At 36.5% G+C, this 27338-nt stretch overlaps 1 protein-coding gene across 1 annotated transcript in view; it reads left to right on the forward strand.

The window, feature by feature from the left end:
• Positions 1 to 27338, forward strand: part of LOC125238481 (probable G-protein coupled receptor No18) — a 163338-nt gene that overhangs the window by 55823 nt on the left and 80177 nt on the right. Inside the window, exon 2 of the mRNA XM_048145844.1 lies at positions 23553 to 23931. Within this exon, the coding sequence (XP_048001801.1) occupies positions 23580 to 23931 (352 nt within the window). The 5' untranslated portion in view covers positions 23553 to 23579. The remainder of the gene's footprint in view (positions 1 to 23552; positions 23932 to 27338) is intronic.

Consider the following 27338-nt stretch of genomic DNA (forward strand, 5'->3'; position numbering starts at 1 on the left):
TGTACACTCCCTTTTGATGTGTTAAGTACCCGGCAAAAAGGAGTGTACAAGTTCGAAGGAGGGTTCAGGTTCCGACGACTCAAAGGACATTAGATGGAACAAATTAGTTCCGCAGGTCCTTCCTTCGCCAGCACACCGCACTCTCGTTTAGCTCTGGCAGCCTTAATCACCGGCAGGAACACAACACTATTAGTAGGATCTAGTGCTATTTGGCTGCGGTCTTCTGTTAGGCGGAGGTACTTCCCCAGAGTTGGGCTCTGCTCTAGATTCGAGCGAGATGATATCCGCTGTGCTGTGCCCTACCACACAAAGCGGAATATAATTCGATAAATACCTGTTTTTATCCTTCTGAAGGAGCCTTTCAGGGTAGAAGTGTTTACATTGTATTTCAATACCTATACACAAAGTACAAGCTTAGGTTACCTGTAAAATATTAAAAATTAAGCGCAAATTTAAATTTAGACGGAATATTTGTCGATTAATTATAATCACAAAAGCGTGGGATCATATTGTCATTTCGTGTAATTTGGCATCCTAATGGATTAGGTACTCATTATAAATTTCGAATACTTAATTCGCTTGACGATACTGCTTATAACGTAGCTACAATTTATTAACGACATCGATAAACGGGATAATGTGTCAATTTATTATTATTATTTATTATTAAAGCTGATACGTGCACGTCAATGTCCTGATGCACTTGTGTTTTGTCCATTCAATAAATATTTGTCGAGTCTGTTTTTAAAAGAGTTCACTGTAGGTGCACTGATTACAGTTTCGGGGAAACTGTTCCACACTCTCACTACGCGGTTAGATAAGAAGTGACGTTTAGGGTTGCTACTACTCTGTGTCCGTGTCAACTTCAGGGAATGTCCTCTCAATCTGTCACACACACTCCGAGTGAAAATGTCACTTAATGAAGGTACATTATAGTGTCCTGTGAGTATTTTGTACGTTTCTATTAAGTCGCCGCGTTGTCTTCGTTGCGCCAAGGTTGTCAGACCCAATTCTTTTAACCTGTCTTCATAAGGTTGGTTGCGAAGAGATGGTACCAGTTGTGTTGCCCTTCTTTGGATTTTTTCAATCAGACTAATATCTTTTCGAAAATATGGATTCCAAATTTGGAACGCATATTCCAGCAATGGTCTTACGTACGTCTTGTAGATTCTAATAAAGAGCTTCTTGTCCATATAGCGAAAGGCTTTTCTAATCATGTATAACATAGAGTTGGCCTTTTTGGTAAGCTGTAACATGTGTTCTTCCCATTTTAAGTTATTAGTCATAATGACACCAAGATCTCGCTGAGAAGTAACTCTCTCTAAACTTTCTATGGGAAGTGTCACGGGGTTCTTTCTACAGTATAAAAAAATTGAAAAAAAACCCCGACCGCGACATAGAAGACCGATTTTCATGAAACATGGCTAAAAACACTCCCGACTAATTCAGCTTTCAGACAAAAAAAAACTACATTTAAATCGGTTCATCCGTTCGGGAGCTACGATGCCACAGGCAGACATACACACAGACACAGACAGACAAACAGACAGGCAGACAGACACGTCAAACTTATAACACCCCGTCGTTTTTGCGTCGGGGGTAAGGAAACGAAGACAAAACCAGATTAAAAATGTTTCGCGCTTCACGCCTACCTGTCCAATATGAGATAAGGCCAAACAAAGTGAATTGTATAAAATTAACCCTCCTCACGTTCCGGACGGCCGATCCGGTTGATTTGTTCTTAAAAATACGGATCGGAGCATATGCTGTGTGCTTAGGATTCTATTCTTAGGAACAGGGTAGCGTGAAGCTTGTATAGGATACACAAGGCTAGGAAAAATAAGGATATCTAAGCACTAGGAATGATCTCCAAGCAATCCATACTAATATTATAAATGGGAAAGTGTGTGTCTGTTTGTCCGTCTTTCACGGCAAAACAGAGCGACAAATTGACGTGATTTTTTTAAGTGGAGATAGTTGAAGGGATATAGGCTACTTTTTGTCTCTTTCTAACGCGAGAGAAGCCGCGGGCAAAAGCTATTTTTTTATAAAGACGGCTATCGAATTACTGAGATTACAGATTTAATGCGAAACGATTTGTCAGTCAGTCTGAGTACAAGATGTACTGACATTGACTGAACTAGGAAACCCTTTTCGCCCTACATCTAAAATTTAAAAAAAAAAACTTGACATTTCACAATATGTTGCTCGAAAGCAAGTTACTTACGTCACGGAAAATGACTTTCATTCTATGGAGAATATCAACAGCACCGTCAGTTGTTTAAAAGCATAGTAAAAAAGCAACATTTGGACGGCAGTTGGTTCCTGTTCTCCTATCCATAATTTATAACACAAGTCATCTAGGAGAATATTTGATCCATGTAGTTGATACGTGAACAAGAAATTGACTACGCCACCAAAAAAACTTATTTTTTTTGGTGACATGCCACTAACCACGTAATTTTGAAACATTGACCCAAAACCTAACATCTAAAATGTACATTTATTCCCAAGACGTGACAGACCATAACGGAACGGACGTCAGACGCAAAAAAGACCCCAATTTTACAAAAATAAATATGCCGTATTTCCTTAGCGACCTCTTGGTTGATGCGACCTTTTGGTTAAGACTTGGTCGCCAAAGGTCGCTAGGTTACCCTCGCATAAATAAATAATACATGAACCAAATTGTTTTTTTCTTTCACATGTGCAGCTTCACACAGTGGCGAGTTTAATTCAGTATGTTGAGAGCAAAATAATAATAATGTGTATAATGGCTATAGGGAGGGTGTCTTTTTGTTCTTAATTGTACTGTACTTATTAAGTTATTATTTTCAATACGCATGTTTAAATTTGCCAGCAGCGCTGTGGTGCAAAGTGCAAACTGTAATCCTATGCAAATTAAATTATACTCGTTTAGAGTAATAAATAAATAAATAAATATCAGCGCGTAGCAAGTGCAGGCTCGCTGTTGAAAGGTATAAAGACCTTTTGACTTTTTAACCTTTTAAAATTTTCACTTTAAAAAAGTTTTAACTAAAGTTAAACTAAAAGTTTAAACCTTTTCACTTTTTAACCCTTAAAACATTTTGACAATTTAACTTTTTAACCTTTAACTTTTAAACCTTTTAACCTTTTAATTCCTACACCTTTTAACTTTTTAACCGTTTAACCTTTTGACTTTTTAAACGTTTAACCTTTAGACATGTTATCCTTTATATTTTTTTACCTTTTAAATCTCTAATCATTTTAAGCTTTTTATCTTTTAAACCTTTTTTAACCTTTAAAACTTTGTAACCTTTCAACTTGTAAACTTTTTAACCTGTTAACCTTTAAACCTTTTGACGTTTTAACCTTTTAACTTAACCTTTTGACTTTTTAACATTTTGACTATGACATTTTAACTTTTTAACCTTTAACTTTTTAACCGTTTAACCTTTTGACTTTGTTTAACCTTTAAATGATTTTAACCTTTTAACTTTTAACTTATAAGTTAACACACTTATTTAATTTAAGCCTAATCAGGCTGTACAAAGTAAAGGCTTTGTAATAAGTTTTTTAACCTGTCAACTTGTTAAATTTTTAACCTGTTAATTTTTTAACCAATTTCACGTTTTAACCTTTTATCCATTTGAATTTTCAACCTTTTACTTTTTAAACCTTTTAACCTTGTAATCCTTTGAAACTTTTTAACTTAAAAGTTAAAAGCCACAGCCAGTTACTTAACTTAAGCCTAAACTTTTTAATCTTTCAACTTGTTAACTTTTTAACCTTTAAACCTTTTGACTTTTTAACTTTTTAACCATTTTAACTTTTTAACCTTCACACTTTTTAAACTTATAAGTTATAACCTTTTAACTTTTAACTTAAGTCTCGTAGAAGATTTGTAGAGTATCTGGATAGTGCTTGTAACGAGGCTCAGCCTTTTCAACATAACAAACGGTTTTCATGTTAACATGTAACATTTCACACGAACTAAACCCACTTCTTCATTATCCATAGTAGACTCATTGAAAAATGCAATTTTGACATTTTGATAATTGTTTAAATTATTTTCGATTGTATGCTTCGTTTGACATTGTATTTAATTTATATGTAGCATTTTAGTGTTTGTGCTCAAAAAGTGTTTGTAGTAAAAAACAATGAATTCATATTGAAGAATCATGTAATGAGGAGGGATGAATGTCATATAGGCAAAAGAATGTTGGAGATGAAGGTTGATGGATGGAGAGGGAAGGGTAAACCCAAACAACGCTGGATGGATTGTGTGAAAGAGGATATGAGGAAGAAAGATGTGAGTGTTGAGATGACGAAAGATAGAGGAGAATGGAAGAGGAAGACGTGTTGTACCGACCCCACATAACGTGGGATAAGGGTAGGAGGAAGAAGAAGATTGAAGAATCAGTTATACTAGATGAAGATACCCTACTAGACACATCGCAACGCCACCGTTGAAGGTTTTGCCTTATGATTTTTTCCAATGTGTTTTTTTCTCAAATGTGATGAAAAACATTGTGTGTAACTCCGGAAGTAAGGACATTAATAACTTATGTCTATGTATAATCCCATATGAAATATCAAGCGTCATTACAAAAGAATCATCAACAGAATCGTTCACAAAACATAGCAACAAAATTATTAATAGTCTAAAGTTCAATAACACCTAAAGAGTAATGTACCACATCATCAAGGTGAATGGTCGCCCGTATTCCTAGCGAGGCCCGAGGGCCTTTCATCTTTAACACGACAGTTAATTACAAAAAAATAAATAAACGTTATTAATGTCCGCCTTACCTCCCTTGTTGCACAAATGTGTTATTATACAATCGTGATATAATACTAGTAAAGAGCTTTTCAGTCGAGTACCATGTTTAGACACCGAAACTTAGCCTACAACTTATTTTTTTTTGCTTTTGTTACAGGCTCCACCCGGTATACATACACAATATACACATACATACGAGTACATATAATCACGCCTGTATCCCATAAAGGGGTAGACAGAGCACAATAGTCATGAACTACTCAAGTTTCAGTGTCACTGTTGGCAAAAAGGGGTTGAAATAAATCCAAATTGTGACATTGCAGTAACAGGTTGCCAGCCTATCGCCTACGCCGGGATACCCCCATTTGCCAGAATTTCATTTGCTATAATTTTATTTGCCGCCCTATTCAACAATCATAATATTGTTTCTCATAACATCTTATGCCATAATCATTGTTTACTATATTAATCAAGTGCCAGAAACTTTGTTTCCCATAAAGTCAGATTCCATAATGTCATTTGTCAGAATCATCGAAATCAGTAATTACCACATTCTATAACATCATTTGTCATCCAAATTAGCGACCAGAAAAGTCAATTTCCATAATGTGATTTGGCAGAATCATCGAAATGCGTAATTATCACAGAGACGACACTACTAGAAGTACTAGAGAATGAAACTGCTATCAGAAAGTAGGTTAGGTTAGAACTGTGACCCCCTGGAAAATAAAACTGCTATCAGAAAGTAGGTTAGGTTAGGTTAGAACTGTGACCCCTGGAAAATGAAATTGCTATCAGAAAGTAGGTTAGGTTAGGTTAGAACTGTGACCCCCTGGAAAATAAAACTGCTATCAGAAAGTAGGTTAGGTTAGGTTAGAACTGTGACCCCCTGGAAAATGAAACTGCTATCAGAAAGTAGGTTAAGTTAGGTTAGAACTGTGACCCCCTGGAAAATGAAACTGCTTGAAAAGTAGGTTAGGTTAGCTAAATATGTACATGTGACGTGTAAAAGTGCCCCTGTGGCCTATTTGCTGAAAAAAATATTTTGATTTTTTTGATTTTTAGGTTAGGTTAGAACTGTGACCCCCTGAAAAATGAAAATGCTATCAGAAAGTAGGTTAGGTTAGGTTAGAACTGCGACCCCCTGGAAAATGAAACGGCTATCAGAAAGTAGGTTAGGTTAGAATTGTGACCCCCTGGAAAATTAAACTGCTTGAAAAGTAGGTTAGGTTAGAACTGTGACCCCTTGGAAAATGAAACTGCTATCAGAAAGTAGGTTAGGTAATAATATGGGCAACAATTAATATGGCAATAATTGCTTATGGCGTTTGAATATTATATTAAACCATATTATTGCACTTAATAATATGGCTAACAAATAGTATGGCATTGTATGATTATGGAAGGTAATGTTCGGATAAACAACCAGTATGTCATACAATTTTTATGGTAAACAAATCATTCGGGCAAATGAAATTCAGGCAAGTTAGATTCGGGCATATGAATATTATGTTAAATGACTGTCGGGCAAACAATAGACAACCGCCTATGCCACAATTTAACCCATATCCCACAGTCGACTTCTACGACACCCACGGGAAGAAAGGGGTACCCGGTATACTTCGTACCTATATTCCGTGTACTGTGGCGAACATGTAAATATTCTAGGTTAATGGGCCGCAAACGACGCCATTTTTAATCATTTTTCTCGTACAAAAGTCCCCATTTCGGTGTATTTATTTCAATGCGGTTACAATTTATGTGTGAAGCAGTAATTTTCTGGCTTCTAGGTAAACCTTTACGCCCACTATAATAATAATATGACTTTATTACACGCACCCATATATTTTTCCTCTAAGGATTATTTTGCCTTTGACTTTTTGGGTGACATTGTTATATACACGCTGAGGGTGCAACAGCTGCAGTCGCGTCACTACGTGCACTTCAGCTCGTTCGTTGTGCGCGTGCCGCGGCCGCTGCAGGACACCATCGCGAGCGCAGACTTCTGGCCGAAAGGTGTGGTTTTTCGGCGGTTCCGGGGCAACCTGCCAAATCCCACACCGGGGCAAACGACGCAACGGAGCCACGCTGTGACGTCATCGCCCAAATCAATTGTTTAATTTTATTTTTAATTTTGTTCTATTTATTTTCTCTCTTTTTTGTTAAAATCTAAGTTTCGTGACGCATTGGTTTTACTGTAATGTCATGTAAACATGTTTTTACTAATAAATAATAAATAATAATAATAATAAACACATAAAAGTACCGACCTAAAATAAAATATTATGAAAAGAATTACGATGGAATGGCGGACTGCGATTTCAGAGAAATTTTCATTTGGAAGTAAACTTAAGTCAGAACGGATTTTAATATTACAAAGATGAAACTGATCAAGTTGTAACTCCTCTCTGAGCCTCCACCATAACAGACCCGAACCCCACAGTCGACTTCTGCGACACCCACAGTACTTAGGTAGGTACACCTCAAAAAAACTGTCTGGCCTGGGTATGGCCTCAAATGCTCACGAAACGAAAAGCTCGTAGATATCTATCTCTGTCGCTCTTTTGGCGCGAAAGAGCCAGACTACCTTTCGCGGCGTTTCGTTTTCGTTTCGCGTCACAGAAATTCCATTCGGCTACGGCACCTGGCCCCTTAGCCGAATGGCATTTCTGTGACGTGAAACGCCACCGAAGAAAAGAAAGAAATCGTCACTACTTTTTAAAAAACTTGTATCTTCGTCTGTCAATTAAAAGAAAATTGTAGTAAGTATGTACGGAATGCGTGTAGACTTACTGCGTTTTAACTTTGAGGAACAGCGTGAGATACGAGATTTTTTAAAAGTAGTGACGAAATGTAGTCTGCTCAGTCGCTCCAATACGCAAGAGCGATAGAGATATATAGCTACAAAAGAGATACATGTACTTAACACAGCAAAAGGGAATGTACAAGTTTCTAATGGGGTGGCAACGCGCATGTGACACTGTTTGAGTTGCAGGCGTCCATAGGTTACGGTGACCGCTTTACATCAGGCGGGCCGTATGCTTGTTTGCCACCGACGTAGTATAAAAAAAATATTATCGTGAGCGTTTGTGCAAACGGCTACGCACACTGAACATTACTCCAGAGTCCAGCCTGCCGGTCTAGCCGAAGTAACAATCGTTTCACGCTAGGTGGCGCTCAAAACGCAGTCTGGCTCTGTCGCTCCACTACAGAAAAGCGATAGGGCGAGCTAGCTACCATAACACACACACGACAGATAAAAAAAAACACGTCCGAATGCCAGATGATTTTAAATTGTCGATTATTAATACTACCTTAAGAACCACATGCGGCCTATTTCAAAATAGTGACATTAGGCAGACGACTAAAAAAAAATACATTTTTATACACGTATTTTTTCTTTTTTCTCATAAACGAAAATTGACGACGGCACCGTGCGTTGAAGTTTCGCGTGACATCACGCCTAGCTACAATTTTTACTTAAAAGTGACGTCGCAAGCGCCCACTCCGGAACTTTGATGCTATATATCTTTGTATTTTTTCATTAATTAGAAAAAGCGAAAAATATGTGTTCAGTATTTTTGGGCGATCTAACTGACGGACTAAACAGAATGACATTTTTTATGTAGTCGTCATCCCTATTGTAAGCGATTGTGATGTAGGCTAGGTACCCGTAATGGCAAATTTACGACCTGGTTCCTTTGTATAGGCGAGGCGGCCACGTAAAGGCACTTCTGCGCGTTTTTTTCCGTTGATCCGAGCAATTTCGAGGGTCTGGCGGTTTTAACGAAAAGTTTTCGGTAAATTCTTTGGTTTTTTACTGGCTCTGGGGGTTTCGCTTTTTGAGTTTAGGACACTTTTACGGTAAAACCTATTATATGTGTTTGGCGTAAAAATAGTCGTGAATGATAACCTCTCATCCTGTTGTACCTAGATATTGAGACTAATTGCTACGTGCACGACTGCTGTTGCCCTCATTTTCTCGGCTTTTCCACATTAAATTGGATGGTGTCAAATAAATTTGACCGACCGCAAGAGTTTTTTATGGTATGTACCTATTACGAAATAATGTATTAAGTCATCATTCTAGAGCAGTCTTTGGACTTTAACATTTTGTCGACCGGTCTGGCCTAGCGCGTAGAGACCCTGCCTGCTACGCCGCGGTCCCGGGTTCGAATCCCGGTAAGGGCATAATATATATTTGTGTTATGAGCGCAGATATTTGTTCCTGAGTCATGGATGTTTTCTATGTATATAAGTATTTGTCTATTATATATATAATTATATATCGTTGCCTAAGTACCTGCAACACAAGCCTTCTTGAACTTACCGTGGGACTCAGTCAATCTGTGTAAGAATGTCCTATAATATGTATATATACTTGTTTTCCCCTCACTAGCTCGGAAACACGTGTTTTGTCCTTTAATACCAGCGGGTAAAAACGCATTTTATCCACTAGATAAAGTAATTTGACCTTGAATAGAGGCAAATTTTCTGCTTTAAAATTGATAAAAGTGAGTTAATCTAGTGATGAAGATGTTTTACCACCTGTGGAACTACTGGAAGCAGTGATAAACGCGTTTTTTGCGTTGTACTTTCCTCGCTATAGTGAGGGGAAAAGTTTTGTGTTACACACGAGTGCAAATGTATTTTACTTCTCGTGTATTGAAAAACTCGCAAGCTCAGGATTCTATTCTCGAACCACTCGCTTCGCTCGTGGTTCAACTATAGAATCCATTCGCTTGCTCGTTTTTCAATTCCACACTCGGCGTTAAAATACAACTTTGCACTCTTGTATAACAAATAACTATTATATTTAACATCACAAAACGGCACTGCGTGATTTTTGCATGAAACAAAGCTCTATAAGATAAAACGTGGACAGAACTTACAGTCATAAAAAAGCGAAACTCACTGGATTTACTTCAGAAAATAACACGTAATACCTTTGAGGTTTAAATTCAGTTAGGTCCTTAAGTTAAACTACGTCAGTAGGTAGACGATGAGGTTTTGTTTCATTTGCTTCATATACAGTGTTACCACCACCTGGTACCTTTATTAAATCCAATAATATCTGGGCGACCGAGCTTCGCTCGGTTCTATTTTAATATATCACGTCTTTAGATAAAAAAAAACTCTTATAAATAAATACAAAAACAAAAAAAAAGACAAAAAACAAAAACTTAATTTCTGGCCGGGATTCGAAACCCTGACACCTACGAACTATCTGCGTACATTAGACCGACCTCGTACGACTGAGCTAAGCGGAATCGATGCGCGCGCGGCGAAATTAACGACCATATTTTACGTTTACTAACGCGAAAGAAAAACTCATGAAAACTCGAAAATTCGCGTTTTCCGGGATCTAAGGCTACGCTAGATCGATTTTTCACCCCGAAAACCCCCACATAACAAATTTCAGCGAAATCGTTAGAGCGGTTTCCGAGATCGTCGGTATATATAAATAAATAAATAAATATACAAGAATTGCTCATTTAAAAGTATAAGATTATTAAATCCAATAATAATACAGTCATTTAGCAATCGTTCGCGCATATCAGCAAATCATTAGGTATTTAAAATAACACTCCATCGTAGGCCCCGTCTTTGTACCTTTGGCAGTCTGTGGGCAAGAGCAAGCCCATTTATATTTAAAATTAAATAGGTAAAACTTTTTTTTTCAACACTAAAATGTTGCATTGCAGTTTATTTATTTTAGGCCGATCTGTTTCAAGAATCGATGACTTGGATATAGGTCGAATCGTCATTATGCGCATCATACATACATACGACATATATACAATCACGCCTGTATCCCATAGAGGGGTAGGCAGAACACATGAACTACTAAAGCTTCAGTGCCACTCTTGGCAAATAAGGGGTTGAAAGAAAACGAAACTGTGACATTGCAGTGACAGGTTGCCAGCCTCTCGCCTATGCGCATCAGACAAAGGATAATATTATGAACTGTTTTATAATATACTAGCTCTTTCCCGCGGCTTCACCAGCGAACTAATCTAATCTTGTTTTCCCATACAGACTTTGAACCCCCATTTCACCACCTTAGAAGGAGAATTTCTTATTGCTTCTCTACACCTTATTAAGACTCCTACGTGCCAGAAATCTCTAGGCTGTGCGTTGATGTGTCAGTCAGTCAGTTTCTTCTTTTATATAATATATTTAAAAAAGATATTTAAAAAATCGCTCGCTTATTTCTTATTAAATAAGAGAGTAGGGCCAAATAAAAATAAAAATAAAAAATTGCGCCACTTAATCTCAGTAACATTTTAAATTAACTTTTGCTTACGAGCTTCCCAGCGTCTCTAATTTAAGCGTATTTTTAGATTTATGGCAGTCTATGAAGGATGATGTGTTTTTTCATTAAATGTTTCCATTGTTTTTGATATTAAATTGTCTAAGTTTCCATCCTCATAAATGCCAGTTTTCGTCAGAACACAGATATTATTTAGATAATAAGAATTACGAAAGGTGTGTCAAAAGTTAAACTTTTGTGAACGATAACTAACGCTGGACGTAAAATAGAACAGCCTTACCTACTTGAAATATGCCTACAATATGTATATGGAAAGAACAAAGTAAACTTAAAAAAAAATTTACGATGATGATTGAATTCATTGATCAGTCATTTGTTTCTTTTCAAATATCGAACGTTTTAAAAGTGAATCAATCACTATTGTCACGGATTTGTAAGTTCACATTTTTGACACATTTGTTTTAAAGTATGTTGCGATGTGGCTAAGACGTATCGTTGGCCAAATCTAACGATTAATTTCGAATTGGTTGAATCGATTAGACCCTATGTACAAGGAGGCGCTTAAACAAATATACGATTTCTATCAACTTACTGAAATGTCATTTGAATTGAAATGACAGACTCTGCCACAGCACTAGTTTAAAAATAGAAATGAATGATAAATGACATAATAAGTAAATCCTGGGTGATAAATTAATATCGTAAAATATTCACTAACGAAGATCCGCAAAAATGTAACATGTATTGTGTTAGATTATGTTTAAAGTAAGCGAAATATTGTTTTTAAGTACTTGATTTTTTTAAATATTATTACAGGATTTTATTTAAAATTTCATTAGGTTGCGCGAGTTTACGTTTTGTGGACGCTGACATATTGTGTCAAAAAGAGGTTCTTACAAATCCAGATTATTTCTTACAAATACAGACAATAGTTGTTATTACCTCTTACCATAATGTAGACTTCATCTGTATACAGGGTGCCCGTTAATTAATGGACAACCTTTTAACCACCAAGAGGGCACCTTATACTGGTCCAGAAAATCGACTTTAAGGTTTAGTAAATGTCGCCTGGTTTTCGAAATTTTCACACTTTTTTAAATTTGAATACTACCTAAAATTTAAAAAGTGTGAAAATCTCGAAAACCAGGCGACTTTTACTAAACCTTAATGTCGATTTTATGGACCAGTATAAGGTGCCCTCTTGGTGGTTAAAAGCGGTATATTGTAGAAAACTAATTTGGATGTAAAGCCTGACCAGATATATATGACTATTGTCAGGAGGGCGCTGTTATTCTGATGTATGTTGTGACAGTTCAGTTTAGTATGAAGAAAATAGTTCTAGTGAAATTCCGCAACATGGCGCGTAGGCATATATGGCATATATTTCTGGCCCCGTAGTCGAATGGCATTTCTACGACGCAAAACGAAAACGAAACGTCGTGAAAGGTTGGCTCTGTCGCGCCAATACGCAAGAGCGATAGATATATCTACGAGTGTTTCGTTTCTTGAGCGTTTCGTGAGCGTTTGTGCATTCGGTTACGCACGCTGGTCAGACTTTAGATAAAGGTGCAATGCAACTGTACATATAATATGTAATTTGGCATTATGCAACAGCCACATAAATAACTATAAACAAAGAGGATCGAGTATTATAGAGAGTTACTGTCAAAGTAAAATGTGCAGCGGACTGCCATCTCTGGACACCAGCTTTACACTCAACAAGCCGATTAACCCACAAAGAGGCTTGCCTACTGTGAAATTGATTACTAGTAAAGTACCTAATATTAAGGTAGGTAGGTTTCTTTTGTGCTTAGTGTTGCCTAGCAGAAATTTTCACCAGCCGCCACTGAAGAGAGTTACTGTCAAAGTAAAATGTGTAATCACAGTGCATAGACTGCCATCTCTCGACACCAGCTTAACACTTTTGAACCTCAGTTTTGACAATTTGGCCCATATTGTTTGCTTGATATGTGTTAAAATGTCATAATATTAATATTAGCGCTATCTAGCCGAGCGTTCCCCAAAGGTGTAACGCCATCTAGGCCACCGTACCATTTTCTCTAGGGCTTTGAGGTACGTTTTTTTCGTTGTCTTTGCTATAAATAAACAGTTGATCTACCCATTTCAAGAATTGTCTTCTCACGATATCGTTACAAGTATACTCTTCGTATTTAACAAAATCGCGGAACTATTTTATTCGAGTGCCGAAGTTGGAGATCGAGCGGAAAAGTTAAATAATGAACCATTTTTAGAGCTTTAAGTTTTAATTGACTTTTAGTATTACTTACTTGGCTTGCAATTGACATTTTCTAGCTTATTTTGTAGATTTGTCAAATAGTGCAGTTTTAATAAGTACCTAAATAAATACATATTGGGGGACACCTTACTCGAAGACAGACCGGTCGGGGACGGGTGTTAGGCGACGATATACATACCTTTTTAGATATAGGTACTTTAAACACATAATTATATCACAGAAAACATCCATGATAATTGTTTTGACTTACTTGACTTAATGTCCTATATCCCCTAGGTGGGGCAGAGGGCGTCCACAGTGCGCCGCCACCTCGATCGGTCTTGAGCTTCGTGCTTCAATTCGCTCCAAGTCTTTCCAATAGCCTTAGCCTCTGCAATAATAGTCCGTCGCCAAGTTTGCTTTGGACGGCAACTTTTTCTTTTTCCTTGGGGGTTCCAGTCTAAGGCTTGCCTCGGTATATGGTTTAGACCCCTTCGGAGTGTGTGCCCAATCCAACTCCATTTCCGGCGCTTAATCTGCTGGTCGATCGGGGTTTCATTGCAGAGTCTCCACAGGTGTACATTGGGTATTTTCTCGGGCCAGTATATACCGAGGATACGACGAAGGCAGCGGTTGATGCAGACTTGCAGCTGGCGCGAGATGTTCTTTGTCACTTTCCACGTCTCACACCCATACAGCAATACGGTTACCCGTCATTTGTGGCAGTATGATCGTAATTGTAAATAAGTGGCAGTTTCATGTACTATGCGTACCTCATTTGGCACCATAGCTTGCTGTGTCCATCGAAGCTAGCACTGTGGCCGCAATATGTCGCCGTGAGATAGATCACACGTTTTGTCTAATTGAATGACAAAGGACGTGTCCTCTTCAGATCTTTTGTTTTCAAATCTCACAAAAAATGTCAAGCTGTAATGGCGTGATACACCAAATTTGCAAACGTATGACAACTCTTTTAGGGAAGCGGAGTTATTTGTTATACAAGGGGGCAAAGTTGTATTTTAACGTCGAGTGTGGAATTGAAAAACGAGCAGTTGAACCACGAGCGAAGCGAGTGGTTCGAGAATAGAATCCTGAACTTGCGAGTTATTTAGCACACGAGAAGTAAAATACATTTGCACCCGAGTGTAACACAAAACTTTTCCCCTCACTATAGCGAGGAAACTATAACGCAAAAAATGCGTTCATCACTGCTTCCAGTAGTTCCACAGGTGGTAAATCCTCTTTTTTACCAGATTCACCTACTTTTATCAATTTTGAAGCAGTTAATTTGTCTTTATTCTAGGTCAAATTACTTTACCCACTAGGGGATAAAGTGCGTTTTTACCCGCTGGTATTAAGAGCGCTATGACAAAAAATGGCGATATATTGTAAAATGCGCAATATTCAACGATAAAAGTTCTTGAGTCACTTTACCCATACTAAAAGACAGTAAAAGTACTTGTTTCAGTTAGAACATGTTATTAACCGTAGGTTAAACAAAAAACATATGAAAGAAAAAGCTTATTCAATTGGTAATGATTTTTTTTCTGATGCTCGTTTAGGAAAAACCGCGTGAAGCACTGATTTCGGAGCTCTTATTATTATGTACAATTTGATAAGCTCACTCTCATAAATGCTGTAAATTTTATTTCATAATATCTTGTACTTTAGGCCCATTAAACAATATTTATCATTTAATCCTTTGAAATTGAATTTATAAATTTAAATTAAATTTTAACATAATTAATATTATTTTGCGCTATATTCTAATATTTTCAAAATAATGTTTATTAGAACTCAAAAGTTTATATCGAGATAGTAGATTGTGGTTGTTATCAAAATTCCATAGGAAGGATCAAGATTGTTTTGTCCATTATTGTAGTGCGAGCGAGTGATAAGACGTGCTAGAAAGGGTCGGCATATTGGGCTCGCGCGGCGGGTAAAATACCTAATTTCGCCCGACGCCGAAATGTTATAAACGCTCTTAAAGGACAAAACACGTGTTTCCGAGTTAGTGAGGGGAAAAATGTTTTAATTTCCTAATATTACTCACTTCAACTATATTATTACTGCCTCCGGATCCACTTATTTACATCTCAAGATGTGTCATATCATTGAGCACTCCTACTTGTGGTAACATACGACGAAATAACTCATAAAACGTCTTATATCCCCTTACTTTTCACGCGAATCACTTTCTTAGAATTTATACAATAAAGTTAACTTTACAATAGATATTTTAATAATGATATTATGTTTTTGGAAAATTATATCTTATAAGACGTATGGAGGCTTGAAGCTATATTAATTTGGGCGTAATTTTGGTCTTCGCTCGTTTTAAGGATATTAAATTTTATAATAAATGCGGCAGATGAAAATTCATTGTCATGTTCTCCTTATTTCTAATTCTGGTATGCGATTATACTGTTTATGATCTCAAGAGTACCTACCTATTGTTCCATTTTGTTTCTATACAGGGTGTATTTTTGATATTACCTCAAACTTTGACCAGGCTAAGGTTTTAGTGCTAAGAACCCAACAAGTAATTATAAGTTTGGTCCTAACGGCCAGAGCGAAATTGTCAAAAAAAATATATACCTAAGTATTTGACATATCGAAGACGCGAAACTAATTGACAGTTTGTACGTCAAGTCAGCTAACAATAACCTAACAACAAACTTAAAATTTTGAAAAAACATCATAGTAGACCGATTTTCATGAAACATGGCTAAGAACACTCCCGACTAACTCAGCTTTCAGACAAAAAAACTAAATCTTAATCGGTTCATCCGTTCGGGAGCTACGATGCCACAGACAGACACACACACAGACAGACAAACAGACAGACGAAATGTTAAAAATAGCATTCATTATGTGGCTGAATTATTATGTATGAAAATATAAAGATAGGTACCCAGTATTTTTTAATTAAATCATATGAAAATATGCTCCGTGAGGCTTATTTATACTTATTTTGGGGTTATTTACAAAGTCGTATAATTTCGAAAGCCACATTTAAATCACCGTGGCTGTGACCGTGGTTTCCAACTTACCGTCATATCAAGATTCCCCTTTCGAAATTACCAAATGACAAATAATATCAAAAATACAACTTGTATAAGTAACCCGCTTGATGAGACACATTATGTAACGTTTTACAGAACAAATTTTATGCGAAATTAGAGATTCAGAGTCGGACACTAAATACATATTTACTTATTTTGACACACTGTTGCGACAGGCTTATTTTTGTTTTCTACATCTTACACAGATTGACTGAGTCCCACGATTTTGTAAGCTCTATAAACATCGCCGTGTCTCTTTTATTTGCAAGGACTATCTTTTGTTCGTTTGTTCGATGACCCAGCCTGCTAAGCCGCGGTCCTGGGTTCGAATCCTGGTAGAGGCATTTATTTGTGTAATGAGAACAGATATTTGTTCTTGAGTCATGGATGTTTTCTATGTGTATAAGTAAGTATCTATATTAATAAGTACCTATATCGTTGTCCGAGTACCCACAACACAAGTCTTCTTGAGCATATCGTAAGACTCAGTCAATCTGTGTAAGAATGTCCTATAATATTTATTTATTTATTTTATTTACCTAAGTATATACTCTGAGGTTGATACTGACATAATATCCAATTCACATCCCATCTAAGACAATGTGCTAATTCGAGAAACATCTCCTAAGACGCTAAAGGAGCGAAAATGCTTAAATGGAAAGGAGCTCCCTTTCAATTTGGGAATTTTAGTTAAATATACTAGTGTTATAGTTAGCCTTTGGTGAAAAAAATCATTCACCAACCTTTCTTTCCGTGGGTGTCGTAAATAGCGACTATGGGATATGGGTTAAATTGGAAGTTCGAAACGAGGCTGGCAACCTGTCACGCAATGTCACAGTTTCGTTTTCTTTCAACCCCTTATTTGCCAAGAGTGGCACTGAAGAATTTTTAGTAGTTTCATGTTTTCAGTACAGATGAACCTCCTTTATGGGATACAGGCGTGATTGTATGTATGTATGTATGTATGTTATATAGTGTTATTAACTAGATTTATCGAAAAAAAAATGTCATTCAGAACAACTCCGTTAAAAGATATTGCAAAAAAATCTTTAAAATCGAGGTTCCGCTCTCGACTGTTTCCTCCTACATAATGAATCATAATGAAATTTGAAAATCTGAATTACAATGAAATAAATCTGTGTCGGACCGTTTAGTTTTTTTGGCTAATTGTTACCAATTTTGAATACCTCACCTTATTTGGGCCGTAATAAGGCCGTTTTTGGAAATTTTGGATGGGCTCTAGCGTCTTTAAAAGTAAGAATATCAAAAAATCAAAACGGGCCCGACACAGATAAAAATAATAATAACCTATGTTAAAAAAATAATTATTCTCTTTAAAAACCAGGGAGGAAATATTCGAGAGCGTTTGTGTGGAGAATTGACCCCTCCTGTATCGTCTTAACTAAATTGCATCTGTAGTATTCTATTTGCGTTATTATATAGAAAATCTAAAATTATACCATTTAAGACACACCAAACTTGCAGTAAATAATATTACTAACTAAAATAGTACCTAATGGCGCTTCTACGAAATATATAATACATTAATACTAAAACAATTAATATAATACATTAAATTCTCACTCAAACAACGAATTAAGCAATCCGTAGTGTTCAAATTACTTAAGTGAAATCATGTGAGAGCTATTTTAGCACTTAGATTATGAGTTATTACGATCATAAATGTTTATCCCGATATATAAAAAAATACCAATTCGTAACTGGCTTCAAATTGGGAGTTTCCCACTATCGATTTGTAACCACGTTTAGTAACCGGCCTCCAAACGGGAAAAAGAATCTGGTGTTGTAACTGGTTACAAAATGAGACTAAATCATTACCGATTCGCAGCAATGGTTGCATGGTAAACCAGCTTCCAAACGGGAAATAGTTATTTGTTATACAAGGGGGCAAAGTTGTATTTTAACGCCGAGTGTGGAATTGAAAAACGAGCAAGTGAAAGGATTCTATAGTTGAACCACGAGCGAAGCGAGTGGTTCGAGAATAGAATCCTGAACTTGCGAGTTTTTTAACACACGAGAAGTAAAATACATTTGCACCCGAGTGTAACACAAAACTTTTCCCCTCACTCATAGCGAGGAAACTACAACGTAAAAAAGCGTTTATCACTGCTTCCAGTAGTTCCACAGGTGGTAAATCATCTTTATTACTAGATTCACCTGCTTTTATTAATTTTAAAGCAGTTAATTTGACTTTATTCAAGGTCAAATTACTTTACCCACTAGTGGATGAAATGCGTTTTTACCCGCTGGCATTAAAGGACAAAACACGTGTTTCCGAGGTAGTGAGGGGAAAAAATATTGTAACTTGTTACAAAATGGTTTTTTTTTGCCGTCATGGATACATGATGTTTGCGAATGATTTTGAGTAATTTTTTAGGGTTCCGTAGTCAACTTTTTTTTTTTTTTTTATTATAAATGTGTGTGTGTGTGTGTGACCACAGACTAGCCAAAGGCAAAGACGTGGCCTACGATAGAGTGAGCTCGCCCAGAAGATGCCTGATGCCTTTTTAGGGTTCATAACACTGTAAAGTATGTAACCTCGAATTAATTCAGTTGAAAATTCCTCAATGTCCTTATGTCACGTGAAAAAAATGAAACAGCTAATTTCCAGCCCTTGAGCCCGGACGAATAATTTACATTCCTACTCTATCTCAGGTAAATCTTACATAGGCCTTGTCAGAGACATGTAAATTATAAAGATGGGTTTGAGAAATAAAACGACTCTGAGTGGACATTAAAGTAGGATTCAGGTCGAGTAAAATAACTATAAGTACAATAATAAGGAACTTGCCTGTTAATAATGTTAATAATGGGTACTTAAAATAAAATTTAGTATTATAGTACGGAATAAACCATCGGATAGTTATAAAAAAACGTGGAACAGTAGTAGCACACCTCGCGGACACGATCAAATATGTATATGAAAGAGGCGCGTTCCTAGCACACAGTCTAAGCTCGTGTAGTTAAACGCGTACTATGCTTGTATGAGTGAAATATGACGGCGTTTTTGACAGGCGGTAACTATGAGGTAACCGAGAGGGGGTAGGCGGTACTTGCAGCGGGGAGCGGGAGTAGCCATCATACTGTACGATAGTACTCTTTATTATACTGTGGTAGTAGTTACCGTTGACCGTGACGTCACTCAACTCTATTTCATATTCATTCCATATTACCAAATCGTTCAAATTCGTTTCGACATAATACAGTCCCGGGTTCGAATCCCGGTAAGGGCATTTATTTGTGTGATGAGCACAGATATTTCTTCCTGAGTCATGGATGTTTTCTATGTATATAAGTATTTGTATATTATATATATCGTTGTCTGAGTACCCACAACACAAGCCTTCTTGAGCTTACCGTGGGCCTCAGTCAATCTGTGTAAGAATGTCCTATATTTATTTATTATTTATTTTAAGCATGAGTATATACCACTCACTCTTACCAAATTCTCTTACCTTACTCTCTTGACTTATCTCTTTACCAAATTCGTCAAACTTACCCCCTAAATTAGACTAAATTTACACAAAAAGCACGAAGAGCGAGCTGGCACTTCCGCTCTTTATAAAAATATTTTTTACTATTTTACAAAGTAAAAATAATTATAAAGGCGTAAGAGTCATTTGCCATAAAGAGGGATTCCAGTTAGCCTCTGTTTTATGACTCTTGGCTTTGGGTTGTGGTTTATGATCTGTACTTACTCGTAATACTATTTGACATACTTTAAGGTGAGTCACGGTAACTGTCGTGAGAGGGAAGACAGATTGAACCTTTTATTTGTGTGTGGTGGTCAAAAATTGTGAGTTAAAAGCAAGATAAATCTTAAATTAAAACAATAGCACCTACTTAAATAAACAAATGTAATACGTTCTAAAATCTGGTAAGAGTTCTGAATAATAAATAACCTAACCACAAAATTAAAATTTTGAAAAAAAAAACCCTACATAGTGAACCGATTTTCATGAAACATGGCTAAGAAAAACACTCCCGACTAATTGTATCGCTTAATTTCAAAACTGGGTAAATCCATTCTGCTATAAGGTTAATTATCTTTCAGATCATATTATATTTTTTATATATTTCAACCTTAAAGCAGAATGGATTTACCCAGGTTTGAAGTTAAGCGACACCATTCAGCTTTAAAAAAAAAACTAAATCAAAATCGGTTCATCCGTTCGGGAGCTACGATGCCACAGACAGACACACACACACACACACACACACACACACACACACACACACACACACACACACAGACAGACAGACAGACAGACACGTCAAACTTATAACACCCCGTCGTTTTTGCGTCGGGGGTAAAAATACAAAAGTTAAAATACTAAAAGTAATATTGTCTGATCAAGGATTTATGCAAGTAACTTATAAGTAAGTACCTAATTATTTCGCCTAGTTAAGATTTCGAAGTAATTCACAGAAGACCACTTCACAATCTAAAAAAAAGGAAAATATAAATCTTACAATATAAGTATAATTATTATTTACATACCTACTGAAAGTTTCACGACGCCCGTATGTGTTCCTGTCGTTCCTGCTCAAAATACCTTATTGTATATACTAGCTTTTGCCGCAGCTTCGCTCGCGTTAGAAAGAGACAAAAGTAGCCTATGTCACTCTCCGTACCTTCAACTATCTCCACTTTAAAAATCACGGCAATTCGTCGCTCCGTTTTGCCGTGAAAGACAGACAAACAAACAGACACACACACTTTCCCATTTATAATATTAGTATGGATGACTAGTAACCAACTTTATAACTTTTTAACGTACTACATCAAGTGGAAATGCATCAAAAGAAAGCTATTTAGCTTACACGTTTATATATTAAAGTTCACGTCAAAGGTCAAGTTTGAATCTGGGTGAAAGGTCGTTTAATCTTATATTCAATATAAATACCTTTCGCTTCAGATAAATTATCTAGTGTAAATACCCTCTTTGAAAGCTGTTGACCTTACATTATTAGAATTTGACACGTTTGTATGACGCTCTTTACGTTTTATACAAAGTTCATATGATTTCGTTGACCTTTTGTCGGTAGGAGAACCCCTGATTGAATTTTTAGCCATTTTTTAACCCCCGACGCAAAAACGACGGGGTGTTATAAGTTTGATGTGTCTGTCTGTGTGTTTGTCTGTTTGTCTGTCTGTCTGTGCGTGTGTCTGTCTGTGGCATCGTAGCTCCCAAACGGACTAACCGATTTAGATTTCGTTTTTTTTGTCTGAAAGCTGAGTTAGACGGGAATGTACTTAGCCATGTTTCATGAAAATCGGTTTACTATGTCGCGGTCGGGGGTTTATTCAAAATTTTTATTTTATGGTTAGGTTATTTTATGAGATTATTGCTAAACTTGATTTTTAACCCCCGGCGCAAAAACGACGGGGTGTTATAAGTTTGACGTGTCTGTCTGTCTGTCTGTATATTTGTCTGTTTGTCTGTCTGTCTCTGTGTGTGTGTCTGTCTGTGGCATCGTAGCTCCCGAACGGATGAACCGATTTAGATTTAGTTTTTTTTTGTCTGAAAGCTGAGTTAGTCGGGAGTGTTCTTAGCCATGTTTCATGAAAATCAGTCTACTATGTCGCGGTCGGGGTTTTTTTTTTAAATTTTAATTTTGTGGTTAGGTGACTTATAGACCTCATAGTAGTAAAATTACGGTAATATTGAAATAATTGCTACAGTTAGCTGCAAGATTGCATGGAGAAATTGTGAATGAATTCATTGATAAATTCGCCATGCACTTTTACAGTTCACTATACCTAAATGAGTCACTGACGATCAGTCCGCCATACGGCAAAGACTTGTCGCAGTTAGAGGTAAGAAATAACAGCGTCAAAGAAACAAAATGATGATCATCCAACGCGTTGTTGTTTAGCGTATTATCATTTTACCCCTTAAAAGTACGAAGCACCTCTTCGGTGCAAGCGAGCTACTATATATATATACACGGTGTTTCCGGTATCACTCAAAACCTCAGACAACCCAACTGATTTTTATTTTTTTAAACTCATCTAGAGTATTCATCTTTTAATCTGATCGTTACTTTTTTTTAATTGAATTTTTAATTTTCTGTACAGCTCTACTTGACTTTTAGATCTACACTCAATAAAATAATTGCTAACTACCATCATAAACCATAAGACTATTTATTTGTGTACGTTACTGCAACGACATAAGGTTTACCAATAGACAGCTAAGATGTCACTGTAAAACACTTTAAAGCTTTGTCACAGTAAACTTCAAATTGGACAGGTAATCGCAGTAAGCAAATAAACTCAATATTCAAAATGATAAGGTTGTAATTAGGTACGAGTTCAATTTGTTATGACTTATGATAAACATTAAGATTAAACTGACAAACAACGTCAAACTAGTAGCGGAAAAAATAATCGTCCAAGTAACCGGCCAGTATTAATACCCCTAAATACTGAAAAAAGGTAAACAACCTCTAGCAATGCGATATACACAATGTTGAATTACGAGTACAATAGAATGGGCACGTAAAAAATAACTAATAATACTAATTTAAATAAAAATATTACCCCCATCAAGATATAGCTCAATCGATTCTACTCTCGATTCTGAACAAACTGTTTTCAGGTTTTTAGTGTTAAGTGAAACACGGTGTATATATTTTATTTGTATGTCTTTCCCATCACGGAACAATGGTGTTCCGGACCTTTGGGAGGCGTGCGCGGGGCCGAAGCCAACGCGTACCCTTTTGACACTTTAATGAAATGTAAGGGGTACACCGAGCGGATGTTGCCCGTGCCGTGCCCGTATCATGGGACACACGCAGAGGCAGCACCCGCCAGGGTGTAAGGACTATTTGAGAGTTAATGAAATGTAAAATGAACTGGGCTATTTTGATGAAAGGGATGGAAATACTGGGCTATGGATAAAAAACCGGACGCCTGCCCAATAAAACGGTATCCAATTTTATTTCCGGCAGACGGTGACTCGTCCCCACATATTTTATTATTATTATATAAATGGGCGTAAGACACAGAGTAGCCAAAGGCAAAAACGTGGCCTACGATGGAGTGAGCTCACATAGAAGATGCCTGTTCACTATTGATTTGAAGGTTGCAGGGTTATATGAAGTTATGAACTCGGAAATATAGCCGCCGGCAAGGAATTCCACTCCTTTACAAAATTGGGTAACGTACTTTTTTTTTCTTTCCAGAAAATGCTGTCTCATCGCAAGTGATCCATGCTGACCCTTTCCGACCTAGAACTATACAACATACAATGGAACAGCACCGAACTCATCACGCCTACCGCCGACGCCGAAGAAAACTCAACCGAACCCCAAACAGACATAAACTGTAACAGTAGTCTAACTACCTGTGAAACTTTATACGATACTTTTGAGTACGGTGTGGTTGTGCTACTGTTAGTGCTTATAGTTGTGACGGTGATCGGGAATACGCTGATCATTGCGGCAGTTGTGACGACTAAACGGTTGAGGACGGTGACGAATTGTTTTGTGACGAGTTTGGCGGCCGCTGATCTGTTGGTGGGGATTTTTGTGATGCCTCCGGCCATCGCTGTTCATATTACTGGTAAGTTTTACTACTTTACTTTTTTAAATTAACAAAAAAAAACTTACACTCAAATTTGAATACTATCTAAACGTCGTACAGCGGTAAAAGAAATGGTTTTCATGCATCTCTTTTTATGCGTCAATTTAGAGATAAACTAGAGTTTACGGCCTACTCCCGTATCGTTTGATATTAAGTTAATTAACGAATATTTTTAAAATTATCAGCAACTGACACTTGATTAAAAAAGAACAACTTTATCTCGACTAACAGGTACTAAAGTTAAATCACGAAATGATGGTGTTAGCTACTGTCGTTTTTTGTATTATAATTTTGCACCGCCTATAATTTTTCTGTTTTGCCCAAAGGTTGACTAGTAGAAAAAGCCATTTTTTAATTTTGTTTCGTTATTCAATGAAGATTAAATAAAAAATGGTAATAGTTGTGACGGTGATCGGGAATACGCTAATCATTTTGGCAGTTGTGACGACTAAACCGTGAGGACAGTGACAAATTGTTTTGTGACGAGTTTGGCGGCAGCTGATCTGTTGGTGGGGATTTTTGTAATGCCACCGGCTACCGCTGTTCATATTACTGCTGAGTTTTACTACTTTACTTTTTTACATCCACAAAAAAAATACACTCTGCCGCCTATATTGATTGTTTTAGATATTAATTTAATTTTGAATGATTCTCGGTTATACAGCGCGTAAACGTAATAAGGGCGATAAATGAAACCAGGCATATAGTTCAATATTGTTATCATTAATTAAGAGGTATTTTTGATTTACTCTTAATTTTCACCCCATAATAATTTTTTGAAATTTTTTCCAGCAGCAATGTACTGTAAAAGTGGATGCGATGACAATCAATGACAACTGTCAACGAGCGTTTAACGCGAGTGTGTTTGCATTACGTTGCGGGCCGAATTAATTTGTATGGATTATTCATTAGACTTATATTGACCAGAATATAGGCCGTGGTTACCTTTTCGATTTTTGTCGAGCTCCCGATATTTCAATGTACTATTGGTAGATGTAGTGATTGTAGTGCGAAAAGGGTTTCCTTCATAATTTTCCGGAAACGTTCGTATTTTTCATGCTAGTTTAGTACATGACGCTAAGTACATCTTGAAATGAGACTGACTGAAGTAGCATGACACGTTCATACGTTTCCGTAATAGAGTTGTAAATAGAAAAAAAAAAAAATGTTTTTTTTTTTTCAGAATTGTGAAAAAAAACATGAAAAAAAACCGAGCACCATGGTTTTTTTTCTAAATATGGTTTTTGTTTTCAGATAAACAAATAATACGACAATAACGGTTTTTCGTGAGTTGTAACGTGTTTCAATAACAATAACGTACATTTTAATTCAATTAACATTCAGTATACAAACGTTTATTGGGGAATCCCCGATGCTGCGTGTAGCGTGGAGAGGCGGTAGTGTTGCCAACAGTAAATAGTGATAACTGCCAACTACGCTACAGATTTCGTAAATGTTACTTTTATAAGACCAGAAATTAAACTTATTTGATTAAATTCGTTAAATAGTTAAAAAATCGTATAAAAATATTAACTACTTTGCAAATTTTGAGATTTCGTACTTTAGAAAAAAACATACTCCAGAAAAAATACTGTTTTTTTTTTCACGGTTGTTTTTCATGTTTTTTTTTTCAAGCCAGAAAAAAAACCGTTTTTTTGCAACCCTATTCCGTAACAATACGAAGGACTCTTTTCGTACTACATCTGTAGTTTTCCGTGATCATCATACATCATCAAAAAGGCACCTAATCATGGCCTATCCCGTTCAATGTAAGTCTAAAGTAATTTAACTCTCTAGTATCCACATAGTACATGATACAAACAAACAAGTCCAAAGATATACGACGTCATTTGCAGATGGCCACGGACGCGACAAAGATGAATGTGGGACCACTTGAAATATGGCCGACTTGGCTACTATACTTGAAATTTTAAAATAGCTCGTACGGATAAATTGTAGTTTGTTGTTCGTCTCTGGAGGGTAGAGAGGGGAGTTTGAAATTGATAATGGTAAAAAACCTGAAAATGATATTTTAAAGTTTTATTGTAGTAGTTAATCATTACGAAAATATAGCAGTAGAATCTTAGTAAAAAGTAGGTATAGTTATTAGACAAGTAATGTCACTGGAATATATGAATGTCACTCTCCATCCCTTCAACTATCTCCACCTAAAAAATCACGTTGATTCGTCTCTCCGTTTTGCCGTGAAAGACGGACAAACAAACAGACACACACACTTTCCCATTGATAATATTAGTATGGATTTTTTTCTATCTTTACATGCCAAGGAGTAGTTAGTTTGGAGTTTGATGGACATACCTAATTACCTACCCGCTTAATATCTGTGTCAGCTATATTCATCAAATCTTAATCACATTTTTCTACAAATTTTAAACAGTGCCTAACCTTAAAGGATTTTTGTGTCTGTAAAATATTTCCAAAAACTCATTGATGCGAATTGAATTTAGAAAATTATGTTCAAAAGTTTATCGGCTTTAAAATATAATGCGGTCCATTTTAGCCCCATTTCCTCTTGAACATAATTCATCCCTTGGCGCTTTCGTCCGAGAAAAGGCACTGCAAGTTTTATATTTAATACAGTTTAATCAGCTTTGGCTTAATCTAAAGATGATTTACAGTTAGTCTGTTGTTTAGAATCATTACGTCCCATGCCTCAAAAAAACATTTCTTCGAATAACCTAACCACAATATTAAAATATTGAAAAACCCCCGATTTAGAAGATCGATTTTTATGAAACATGGCTAAGAACACACCCCACTAATTCAGCTTACAAACAAAAAAACTAAATCTAAATCGGTTCATCCGTTCGGGAGCTACGATGCCACATACAGACACACACACAAACATACATACAGATAAACAGACAGACAAACAGACACGTCAAACTTATAACACCCCGTCGTTTTTGCGTCGGGGGTTCAAAATCGCGTGTCAAAGTTTTGACACATAATATTATGTTTGCAATACGGCCACAATTCAAAAATAATTATGATTTATAACGGGATATTTGGATTGTTGTTGTGGCTGTATTGCAGGAAAGAAGTTGACGATTTTTGTGTAGGTACCTACCTACTTGCGCGTTGCCGACCCTTTAGGAATCTGTACCTACTCCTTTTTTGAAGAACTCCATACTATATACAAATATCATGCGGAAGAAATTTGTTCCACATTTCGATATAGATTACAGATAATTTTGCTTTTATTGGGACATAATATAATAATATTCTGATGAAGAATGATTGATATTGATTGATTTGCTTATTTACCAAATGAGTGTCATTGTCAATGCTAATGGATAAACATGTTTTTATTATGGATCCATTTAGGCACGAGTTGACGTGAAATAATGTTAATTTAATCATAT

The sequence above is a fragment of the Leguminivora glycinivorella genome, chromosome 23, assembly GCF_023078275.1.
Source record: "Leguminivora glycinivorella isolate SPB_JAAS2020 chromosome 23, LegGlyc_1.1, whole genome shotgun sequence".
Taxonomy (NCBI): domain Eukaryota; kingdom Metazoa; phylum Arthropoda; class Insecta; order Lepidoptera; family Tortricidae; genus Leguminivora; species Leguminivora glycinivorella.